We start from the raw sequence: 12,007 nt of genomic DNA, 5'->3' as shown, positions 1-12,007 counted from the left end.
AAGAAGTAGGTTTTTTACCCACAAAAGCTTATGCCCAAATAAATCTGTTAGTTTTTAAGGTGCCCCCAGATTCCTAGTTGTTTTTGTATCTTCCCTTATGACATCCCATCATTTCTTCTTGGGTCAGCCTCGCAGTCTTTTCCCTTCAGTCTTGATCTCTTGGACTCTCTTACCCACATAGTTGTCTAGACCGCGCTTTACATCACCAAACCATCTGAGCCTGCACTCCCTCGTTCTTTTGTTTATGGCTGTTTCTTTGAGTATGTCTCTAACCTACATGTTCCTCACGTGGCCCTTCTTAGCTTACCCAGTCACCCATCTCAACATTTGCCTTTGCACGGAGCAGACCGTTGGCTCATGTTTTTCTTCTTTGGTGCCCAACACCCAGCGCCAGATCTTAAAACTGGTCACACCACAGGGCAAAAATCAGAGCTAGTGTAAACAGATGCAACTCCAGTACAAGTAACAAATAAGGAAGTCAATGGAGCTGATTAGCTATATGAAGTCTGAATTTTGCGCCAGGTATTAATTGTACTAAGGGTGGAATTCACCTCATCATAAGACTCAGGCACCACTCTAATCCCCAGTCCTGCAGTCTGATCCACATGGTGCGTGCGCATTCACGTGAAGCCCCACTGGAATTTGTGAGACCCCCACATGATCTGACTGCAGGACTGAGGTCTTAGGGGTCTTAGGCCCAGTACTGTGACTGACACCACATAGACGGATCCCTTCACATGGGTCTGTGGCGTCTGTTGCAGAAGCAGGACCCAAGATTTCAAGCTCTTTGGAGGCAGGGACCACACTTTCATCTATCAGAGGGGTAGCTGTGTTAGTCTGAATCTGTAAAAAGTACTGTACTTGCATCTGAAGAAATGAGGTTCTTACCCACGAAAGCTTATGCTCCCAATACTTCTGTTAGTCTTAAAGGTGCCACAGGACCCTCTGTTGCTTTTTACTTTCATCTATGTTTATGCAGCACTTAGTCCAATGGGGCCCCAATCCGGATCATGGGCCTCTGGGCAGGGTTGTAATTCAGATATTAAATAACAATAAGACATCATGGTCAATAATAACCATTGACTTCGCAGGATCACTCAGGGGTGAAATTCTCTGGCCTTGTTATTCAGGAATTCAGACTAGATAGTCATAATGAGCCTTTCTGGCCTTAAAATCTAATGTTAATAAGCACAACATCCAACAGTAAATATTTATAGGTTTGGGCCTTTAATATGTCAAAATCTGCCCATCGTGCATACAGTGGATTTAGGCAACAGAAACTTAAGCACAGCTAACCTTAAGGACCTGGATTTAATTTATCTAGCATACATGAACACCAAGAGCACATATCTAAAAGGTCCGGCATTTTTGCTGCTGAGGTTTTTGTTGTTGATTTTTTTTCCATGTTCCACATTTGCCAAGCACACCTAGTAACTTGCTCTTTAAAATAAAAATAACTTGTGTTTTCAAAATATCTTCCCCTCCATTCTACCCCTCCCCCCGAAAAAAATGTGGCAAAGCAAGATATTGGTGCTTATTAAAAATTGCGAATCACCCCAAAGTTCTGTATTAAGGCAAATCGTGATGCAAGACTGGGGAGCTGATTCCCTACCCTATGAAGAAAATGCATCAGCTACTTTCTCAGTATGGATCTTGCTGGAATGCAAGTTCTTGGATTCCCCACCACAAGAGCCTTATTAAAAAAAGATTATTTCAAGGACATTTTGCCTGAACAGATTCTGTTACTGTGAAGGGGAATAATAAATAACCATACCTAGCGTTCACATATAGCACTTTTCAACAGCAGAGCTCAAAGCACATAGGGGAAACTGAGGTGCAGAGACTAACCCAAGGTCAACCACCAGGCCAGAGCTGAGAATAGAACCCTGGTATCCTAAGATGCAGTCATGTGCTTTAACCACTAGACCCCACAGCCTCATTCCAGCACAAATGAGACTCTGAAAACCACAGGGTTGGAACAATTAAAAAAAAAAAAAAAACACACAACAAAAGTTGTTGCTTTTTTATCAGAATTTTTCCAACCATTTTGCTTCATACAGGCAGAGATGGATCCGGCTCACAAATTATGGATCCGGAATCACATCCAAATCCAAACTTCATTGGCGTTCAGCGTCACGGTTTCAAGTCCAGGCCACTACAGAAAGAGGCCTCGCCTCCTGATCTTATAGAACTACTGGTAGATGTTAGCGATGAGCCTGACCCAGAACACTGCGTCAGTATACAGACTACAATATCCTTCTACGTCAGTTGTTCTCAAGCCTTCCATTCTGTGGACCTGATGACAGAGAAAGATTTCTCCATGGACCATCTCTTTCCCAGTTTCTCAACACACACACACACACACCCCACTCCCTTGCATGGTTCTCCAAGTGCCATTCTGCGGACTAACAATAGCCCATTGTTTGAGAACAGCGACCTTAAGCCTTCGGGGTCTGATCCAGCTCCCATTTAAGCCAATGGAAATCCTGTTTCAATGGAGCAAGATCAAGCTCTCATTTGGTTAGCACCTTTAATGCCAGAGTCCTCAAACTGACAGAGGAACATTGGCCTGTTTATCTCCTTTAACTGTGGCATGATAGGTTAGATGTTAGCTCAACCTTTCTAACTATCCGGATGGTTAAGCACTGGAACAGGTTACCGAGGGAGGATGTGGAATCTACATCATTGGAGGATTCTAAGAACAGGTTGGACAAACACCTGTCAGGGATGGTCCAGGTTTACTTAATCCTACCTTAGCATGGGGGGGATGAATCAGATGGTCTCTCAATGACCCTTCTAACCCTATATTTTTATGATTCTCTGATTGTAAATTGTAATAATCCTCATCTGTTGGTAACTTTGTCTTATTTTGAAGAGGGGGTGAAGGTTAGAGATGGGCGGGGGCAGGTTAAGCCAGTTGGCAATAACATGTCACAGGTGTGAACTCGTGTTTCATTTTCACTCTGGAGTCGGGGTTGGTGGGAGAGTGCGGGTGGGGAAGAGGGAATGCACTCACAACCCCGCTTCGCTGCCAGTCCAGAATGGCATGTGCTGAGCCAGCGGAAGCTGAACGCAATGAAAAGTGCTAACAGGTCTCACATCTGCATCGCAGCCTCATCTAAGTGTAATTAATTAGTAGCGCAGCAAGTGGGGGTGAAGTCGCATTTTCTATAGGCTTTTCATTCTGGAGTGATTATTACAGGAGTGATATCGTCAGCGTGCATTTATTCCAAACTAACAAAATAGCACTTAGTGACTGAAGTTTTCTTGCTTCTTAAACTTAACATAGAGAGTTCCCGGAGGCTTTTTTCCTTCCCCGCTCTTACCACTATAAATATAGTGGGACACGTTATCTTGTGTGTTATTGTGAGGGAGGGATTTGTGTACTTCCCCACCGACTGAGACACAATAGTCATTTCCAAGAGGCTTCACTACTGCAGCAAATGGACCGTTAGATAACTTGGTGTCACCATTCTGGCTAGAAAGGAAGTTGAAAATGGCTTGTTGGCCTAGGTGTAAGGCCCAGGAGGCAAAAGGTCATGGGTCCATAGCCTGACCCTTCCTTCTAGGAGACCAATCCTTCACCTTTGGGTTCTGATAAAACTGGATCGTCTCCATTTGAGATTATACAGTGAATTGCAACACTGTGATTAGCCAGGATTCCACTGCAGAACTGGAAAAAGGGAATCAATCATTGTCAATGTCCCCTCCTGTTTCACGAGGGTCTTTTCTTGCACCAAATTATTTCTAAAAGGCGGCCACATGGGCTGTAAAGGTAGCAGCATGTGGAAAAACAGCCCACAGGAGATAAATGGTTTGGAGCATTAGTGCTGTGACGAGGAGGAACTGGTACAGAGAACCAGTTTTACAGCTTGTGAAATTAGTGACTAGCTCCCTTGAGCAGAAAATAAGGACCACAATCATTCCTAAACTCGCTTACTTCTTCAAAAACCGGTTTAACAGGGAATGATACGTCTCGCGCCATGAGTACCCAGAAAATTTGCCTCATTTCCCGCAAAGTCTAGATGTTGTCTCAGCCACACGTATTACACAGGAGTCATTCCAGGACCCTCAACCTCTGGTTCTATCTCAGCACAAACCATTCTAGGAGAGGCAGCTATTGGCTATCAGCTTCCTCTACTGCTCTGGTGACCTTGGTGGGTGGGGGAGAAGGAAGGAAGCAGCAGGAGGAGAAGGCCTGGAGAGGAATCAAGATTCAGCCTTCTCCTTCTTTTTGCCCTTTTTCAGGAAGGATGGGGTCCGGAATTTCTTCTTCTTCTTGGAGGGAGATTTGGATGGCGAGCCTTCTGGGGACACAGGCCCACTAGTAATTGACTCGGTTTTGTCCTTAGGGGCATCCGGGTCAGCATCTGTGGTTGTAGTCATCTGGCTCATTCCTTTGCTTAGGGTGTCTTCTGCAGTTTGGTCGTCATCTTTCCCGTTCACGACCACCGCTGCCGGCTGCGCCTCCTCTCCAGCAGCAGTGGGATCGGCAAGGGCTTGGCTGGTGTCCGTCTTCTTAGCACCTTCACAAAAGAAAGACACAAGGCATGAGGATTTATGGGGGCAGGGTCCCCAATCTCACTAGAAGGGCTGCTATTTTGTGTGGCTACAGGGCCGGATCGCCTGGCTCTGCGAAGTGGTTTTGACTGGGAGATTGCAGGCTAATAAGGAGTGGGCATTTTCCAGCTTGCCTAGAGCTAGCCCTGTGGTCTTACTATAATCATTCCACCAGTGACTCCATTGAGGAAACTCTACCTTGACACTAGTTTAAATAGAAGCAGAATTTGGCCCAAGGGGCAAGGACATTGTCGTGGTCTGATTCCCTTCTCTCTGGCACCATTGTAAGTCCATTGGGTCTGGCTCTCCTGTGCCGTGCACCTTGAGGATCTATACATCTCTGCAAAGTGGGCGTGATCTGAAGTTGGTGGTATGTTTCATCCACTTTGCACAGGAGGTGCAGGGCAGTGGGGAATCAGGCCTATGGTATTTACACAGACTAGACCTTATCATGCTCCCACTGAATGGGAATTTGGCCCTTGATTTCAACAAAAGCCAGAGCAATCTTGCTGTGATGTGGAGAAAATGGGACACTGATGGGTTGAGACAATATGGCCGGGAAGGATCCTCTGACCCACATCTCCTGGACCCGAGGAAAGAGCTTGTGCTTCACGTTGCCTCCTCGGTTTAATTTTTCCTCATTGAATGCAGGCAGAGCTAGAAGTTGGAACTAAAGGTATGTCTACCTGGTAACCGCTGCAGTGGCAGAGCGATGCTGCTGAAGCTATGCCACTGTAGCACCGTGGTGTAGACACTTCCAACAGCAGTGGAAGAGGTTGTCTTTCAGAGAGGCTGACGGAAGAATCCTTCCGTCAACCTAGCCATGTTTACACCAGGGTGAGGTCAATCTAATTACAGTGTTCCAAGTGCAAAATTGTTCAGAGCCCCTGAGCAAGGTAACTAGGTCAGTCTATGGGTATGTCTACACTACCCACCGGATCGGCGGGTAGTGATTGATCTATCGGGGATCGATGTGTGGCGTCTCGTCTAGACGCGATACATTGATCCCCGAACACGCTCCTGTTGACTCCGGAAATCCACCAGGGCGAGAGCGGAAGCAGAGTTGACGGGGGAGCGGCAGCCGTCGATCCCGCGCTGCGAGGACGCGAAGTAAGTCGATCTAAGATACATCGACTTCAGCTACGCTATTCTCGTAGCTGAAGTTGCTTTTCTTAGATCGATTCCCGCCCCCCAGTGTAGACCAGGCTTACGCGTAGGTCTGGCCTAGGTTTAAAACCAGAAGTCTTCTCAACTTCGTCCCTGGGAAAAAGAGGTTGCAAATTTCGTCTATGGAACTCCAGAGAAGAAGGGGTTATTGCTAAGCAAACATGGGTGCCCAACAGGAGCAGATTGGCCAAGGATGGTCAGAACTCCTGGAAGCCTGTCTGCTAAGTGACCGGTACATTTAAACAGTGCTAAGGGTACCTAAGCACTTGGATTTTCCATTTGCTCACTCATGATGTTTTTCCCTCTGAGCCCACAAACACAGACAGGAGTGTGGTGTTTTGCAAAGGGCTTCTTTTGCAACTAGGTTAATGAATGATCCTCTTTGACAATGAATGCAGGAAGCTGTGTTCTGGGAAGAATCAATTAAACAATTGCATGCATACCTCTTTTCCTCTTCCTTCTCCTCTCCTTCTCTCTTTTTTTCCCTTGTCCCATAGATTTCTTTATGGGATTTACTAAGATAATTATAATGAACACACCAGACTTCCATAGCACCTTTCAACTAAGGATCCCAAAGGGCTTTACAAAGAGGTGCTGAGCCACCCAACACCCTTGTGAGGCCTGCGGTATGATCTCCATTTTACAGATGGGGAAACTGAACCATGGATCATTTAGGCAACTTGCCCAAGGTCATGCACTAAGTAAGAAGCAGAGTGAGGAATAGAACCCATGGATCCCCTGCTCTAATTGCTAGACCGCACTCTTGGCTGATACTTGTCACAGCTTGTGTAAAGCCCACGCAATATACGTAGTGGAGCAGCGGTTCCCTTTGCACATATTCATCATGAATATATTGCTCCCATGAATATATTTGCCAACAAATTACCTTTCACCCCTTCCCCGTAGGCCAGTGGCTCCCAAACTGGGGTTCGCAAACCCCTGGGGGTTCGCACAACGTTACAGGGGGTTCGCCAGAAAAATTTCCTTAATGGCGGCCAGAGGACCCCAGGCATGGGAGGCAGCAGGTGTGGCCCAGTTGCAGCGCAGACTGTGGAGTCCTGTGGAGCGCTGAGTGGGCAGCCGAGCCCCAGTCAGCGTGGGGCCAGCAGCCCAAGCCCCACGGAGTGCAGAGCCGGCATCCCAGAGCCCGGCCAGCAGGGGCCAGCAGCCTGAGCCCCATCGTGGGCAGGGCGGCAGCTGGGACCCCAGGCACACAGGTGGCAGCTTGGACCCCTGTCTTTGGCAGACGGGAAGTTGGGTGGCATGAGGGGCAGAGTGAGGAGGGGCCACGCTGTACGTGGGGGGTGGTCCAGGCTAATTTGTCCCTCGCGGGGCACCCTCCTAGGGATAGCCCTGGTGGTGGAACAAAAAGTGTTTGCGCCCCAAACCCGCTGGAACCAGGTAGTAGTCACTGTAGCAGGTTCAGGTGCCTCAGTAATTCGATACTAAGTCATTTTCTCTGGAGTGCTGTTTTGCTTCAGTGAGAGGTGAGTGAATGTTAGCATCACACTGAGGAGAGTTAAACTTAAATCCCTGGAAATATTCATTTTTAGGAGGGGATTCACGAGATTTCACATTTTAGTGAAAAGGGTTCACAGGTTGTTAAAGTTTGGGAACCACTGCCGTAGACAACTATGGACCACGCTTAAAAAAGTGATATGACTGCTTTGGTGTTTGCCGAGCTGCTGGTTTTAGAGCTAGCACTGGAATAGAGCTAGCATCAAAATATGGATAATATGTGGTATGGTGAAAGCTGGATCTCCCCCATCCAACCCTCCCAGAGGCTGGCTGCAAGGACACATTAACCTTGTTAATTATTCAGACAGTGAATACATTTTGTGCAGGCATCCCCGCCATGATTCCATAAGGGTTTGGGATAGAAAGGAAATGGCATGGAGGAGGAAGCTTTCTTTTCAGAGCCTGCAGTGCAGAGAACATTTGCAATCAGGCAGTCAACCCCCTATCTTGGCTGCCTTCATTTGTAAGGCCTGGCTCTTTGCTTGACTCCTAGCCTGCCTGCACCTCCACCCAGTGCTTGACTTAGAGCCCGATCCTGGCGAGCACAGAGCGGTACTTACTCAATGCGTAGCGCCCGTCTCTGCTGGGGTTGTTCCTGTGACTAAGTGCAACTCAGTGAGAATGATGGTGACCCTCAAGACGCAATACAGTTTAAAAAACATTAGTGCTTCTCTACGCAGAGACCCAGGGTACATCTACCCTTCAAGCTGGGGTGTGGATCCTCAAAGAGACATACCTGTGCTATCTCTGAGCAAGCCCATGCGCTAAAAATAGACTGCAGCTGCTCCTCAGTCCTCCAGCAGCACACCCTCTCAGCTCCTTGCGCCTCTTGCTCCCAGCTCCTCACACTCACACCACAAACTGAAGTGAGCTCCTTTTAAAAACCCAGGTGCCCTGATTAGCCTGCCTTAATTGATTCTAGCAGCTTCTTCTTAATTGGCTCCAGGTATCCTAATTAGCCTGCCTGCCTTAACTGGTTCTAGCAGGTTCCTGATTACTCTAGTGTAGCCCCTTCTCTGGTCACTCAGGGAACAGAAAACGACTCATCCAGTGACCAGTATATTTGCCCCCTACCAGACTCCTGTACCCCACTGGTCTGGGTCTGTCACACTGCGTAGACAAGCCCTTACTTCCGTCCCTCTCATCACAGGAGATTGGTCAGCACCGAGAAAGATCCAAATCTGAAGCAGACCAGAGTCCATCTGTAATTTTGACTACACCAAGCCATTAGATTTTTGCCTACTTAAAACAGGAACACCCGTCACTACGCAAAGGTATGTCAGTCAATGGCTGGCGTGAGAAGTTCTTTGGCGAGAGAAGCACAGTGCCGAGTCCTGAGAAAGTACTAGAGTAAGAATTCAGCCACACATTTTCAAATAAAGAAATAACGCAAAGGCGTAATAAGCCAGCTAGGACTGAAGAAAGAAAGTAGCTTCAGCTCTCAGACAGGCTGTGTATTCAATAGAGCTGGGTGAAATTTTTCAGCTCCAGCTTTCTGCCCCCTTTCCCACCCCCAGCAAAATGTAGATTTGGCAACACCGAGACGTTTCACGAGATGTCAGTTTCGCCAAATTGTTTTGGTAGGGGGAAAAAAAGAGTAAAAAAAATTCTGAAAAAAATCTTTGCCTCTGTAAGACGCTCTCACATTAGGTGGCATGAGGAATGCAACACTGCATCACCCCCAGACCCTGCGTTCTGTAATATCCTTAAATGTACATGGCGTAGGAGCTTGAAACCTGCCCAGACTTTGGTCTCCTGCATGGCAGAGAGGGAGCTGCTAGGTGAAACGATTCCTACAAGTATCTATAACATTAATTTTTTTTTAATTTTACCGCCCCGACCCCAGTAATGACTTACCACCAGAAACCTCATCAAATTTTAGAGCTTTCCTTTTCCCATGCTGTCTTTTAGGACACTAAAGGCACAAATTGTGTATGCAACAGCGGAAAGTGATGTGCACAATGGGAAGCAATGGGGAAAAGACAGAAGAACTGCAAGAAAAGCTGTTTATAGCAAGCGTAAATAGCTTTGCTGGCCAGTTTTGATGCTGGCCATTTGAACTCATACCGTTGGTGTTTTGAAATCAGTAAGCCAGGACAAAGCTCTGGTCTCAGATCTGCCCAGCAGATCTTGAATCCTATATTCCATTCCTCCCCCATGCACAGATCCACCACTGATAGGGTGACCAGATGTCCCGATTTTATAGGGACAGTCCTGATATTTGAGGCTTTGTCTTACATAGGCACCTATTACCCCTCACCCCCATCCTGATTTTTCACACTTGCTGTCTGGTCACGCTACCCACTGAGCTCAGCGGAAGTTCTGTGAACAGGGCGAGAAGAAAACTGTCAAGGCCTCCTGGGCAGAATTTTGTCCATTAAGCAGATTTTGTGATCTTGGTGCGGTGCTTTTGAGGGTGGGAGATTCCTTCTACAAAGACCTGAGGCTACAGTTGGCTTCTTTTTACAACGTTCAGGACTGTCTTTGGGTGGAAGAGAGACAGGAGATAAAAATGGGGCATAAAAACAAATCCTTCTCAAAATCTTGAGCAAGGAAAAAGTCAGAGCAACTCTTCTGAAACAGCCTATAAGAAAGGAGCCTTTCTTAAAAATCCCTCTGAAGTGAGAGGCATCGGCATCTTAATAGAGGTCTAAATTACACAGTTGGATGGTCAAATCAGCACACAGGCAGGTAAAGTGGGAACTTTCAAGTATCAGTGCTTACATACAATGGTGAGGGTTTCTAGAGAAACAACAGATAGAATTTATGATGATAATAATAATAATGCTTTGCTCTCATGTAATACTTTCCCACAGTAGATCTCAAAGTGCTTTACAAAGTAGGTCAATAGCATTATCCCCATTTTACAAAGGGGGAAACTGAGGCATAGAGTGGGGAAGTGACTTGCCCTAGGTCACCCAACAGGCTAGGGGCTGAGCTAGGAATAGAACCCACATCTTCTAAGTGCCAGGCTGGTGCTGTCCAATAGGCCACCCTGCCTCTGAGCCTAAGTGCTGATCGGAACAGCCAAATGCAGAACGTGCAGGCTCTATTAAGGTGCCCAACATTTGAAAACTGGTGCCTGTTGGTCTCCCATATAACGAAAGACTGATACTGGGCAAACTGAAAGCTAGCACATTTGGAAGCTTTTACATGGAGCTGCATCCCTGCTGTGAACATATTGGAAGATTTCCCCACCCACCCTCTATCTCCCCTGTGAGAAGCATCCCACCTCCCGCAAGGTGATGGTAGGTGAGCTTAGAAAACAGCCTCTCTATACTTACTACAGTGACAAGTATTCAGAATCAGAGGTAAGTCCTTTGGAGAAAGCAACACATGGAAAGAGAAAGGAAGAAATTGTGGGGACAGACATACACCAACACAATGAGACACAATGAGAACAATAAAAGAGTAAAGCCACCACATTGACTTTCATGGACCAGTTCACGTCTTTGCCTAGGGCAGCCAGATGCCTTCATTGTCTCCAGTGAGCTACGCATCTGATCTGAGGAGCATGCTAATAACTCACACCATTTCTCTCCCCGCATTATGCCCAGCTACTGATTAACACAACGCTGACGTGTTTTCATTTTAGCTATCTGATACCCTCTGATAGTATTATATCACCTCTTATATTGAAATCCAAGGCAGGAGATAGATAGATATAGTGCTCTCTCTCTCTCTCTAAATATAGATATAGATATATATCTATATCTATCTATCTCCTGCCTTGGATTTCAATGTAAGAGCAGAGGCGACATAATACCATATATATATATATAAATAATGTTCTGGAACCCTGGGGACTAACTCACACACATTTGACTGACCCAAAGCCCACTGGAATTTGTAGAAAGACTCCCATTGATTTCAGTGGGGTTTGGATCAGGTCCATAGCCAGCAGTTTCTTACTACACATATTGTTATGCTCACTGGTTGCGCCTCGTTTCAAGTTACATTGCCCACTCTTTGGGACGGGGGCGGTGTCTTTCCATGGGTTTGTACAGCGCCTAACACAATGGAGAGCTTATTCCAGGGGAGGGCTTTGGGCACTCCTGCGGTGCAAATAATAAAGAAATAGACATCTTCGTTCCAAAGGCCTCCTGTGTGATTTGTTGGGACAAAGGTGGCGCAGAACTTATGGCCATAATAACCCACCCTCCTTTTAACAAAGAAAAGGAGAACTGGATTATCTTTCCACTGGTGGAAGATGCCCCTCAAAGCCTACAGTATGCCCATGCCTTGCTGCCCATGTGACAGGGCTCAGGTTTATCTTAGGATGCGACTGCAGGAACACTGCTGCATCCACCCTAGGCAGTACCCCAAATGCTCCAATTCCCGCCATGCAGCATAATCACTGCCTGGCACACAGGCTCAGCTTACCGTCTGAGGACTTCGCGGGGGACACGGGTGGGCTCTTTGGTGGAGACTTTGTGGGGCTTCGCTGTGGGGAAGCGCAGGGAGACTTCACAGGAGAAGCCTGAGATTCCTCCACGCTCGCGTCTCTCTCACCTAGGAGCAGAGAAGACATCCAAGTGCTATGTAAAAGATGGGGGGCGGGATCCCAAAAGACACACTTCCCGCCTGTCTTCTGGGTACGGCTAATTGGAACGTATTTCCTCCAAGCTCAAATGTTTTGAAGACGTATCGGTTTCCATAGGGAGGGTTTTCTGGGAGCGCTGTACATACACAGGGATGTGGGAGAGCCAGATGAAGTCCCTGCTCTGCTTGATTCACAGTGATCTGGGAGGAAAGACTCTGC

The 12,007-nt window shown here is 47.0% G+C and overlaps 1 protein-coding gene across 1 annotated transcript in view; it reads right to left on the bottom strand.

The window, feature by feature from the left end:
• Positions 1-887: 887 nt before the first annotated feature.
• The window catches only part of ADD2 (adducin 2), a 55,612-nt gene continuing 44,492 nt past the window's right edge, over positions 888-12,007 (bottom strand). Inside the window, exons 2-4 of the mRNA XM_034759531.1 lie at positions 11,629-11,710; positions 10,530-10,563; positions 888-4,526 (exon numbers count right to left, since the gene is read on the bottom strand). Of these exons, the coding sequence (XP_034615422.1) occupies positions 4,210-4,526; positions 10,530-10,563; positions 11,629-11,710 (433 nt within the window). The 3' untranslated portion in view covers positions 888-4,209. The remainder of the gene's footprint in view (positions 4,527-10,529; positions 10,564-11,628; positions 11,711-12,007) is intronic.

The sequence above is a fragment of the Trachemys scripta genome, chromosome 2, assembly GCF_013100865.1.
Source record: "Trachemys scripta elegans isolate TJP31775 chromosome 2, CAS_Tse_1.0, whole genome shotgun sequence".
Taxonomy (NCBI): Eukaryota; Metazoa; Chordata; order Testudines; family Emydidae; genus Trachemys; species Trachemys scripta.
The sequence above is the reverse complement of the archived record's forward strand: the minus strand, read 5'-3'. Positions and strand labels throughout refer to the sequence as shown.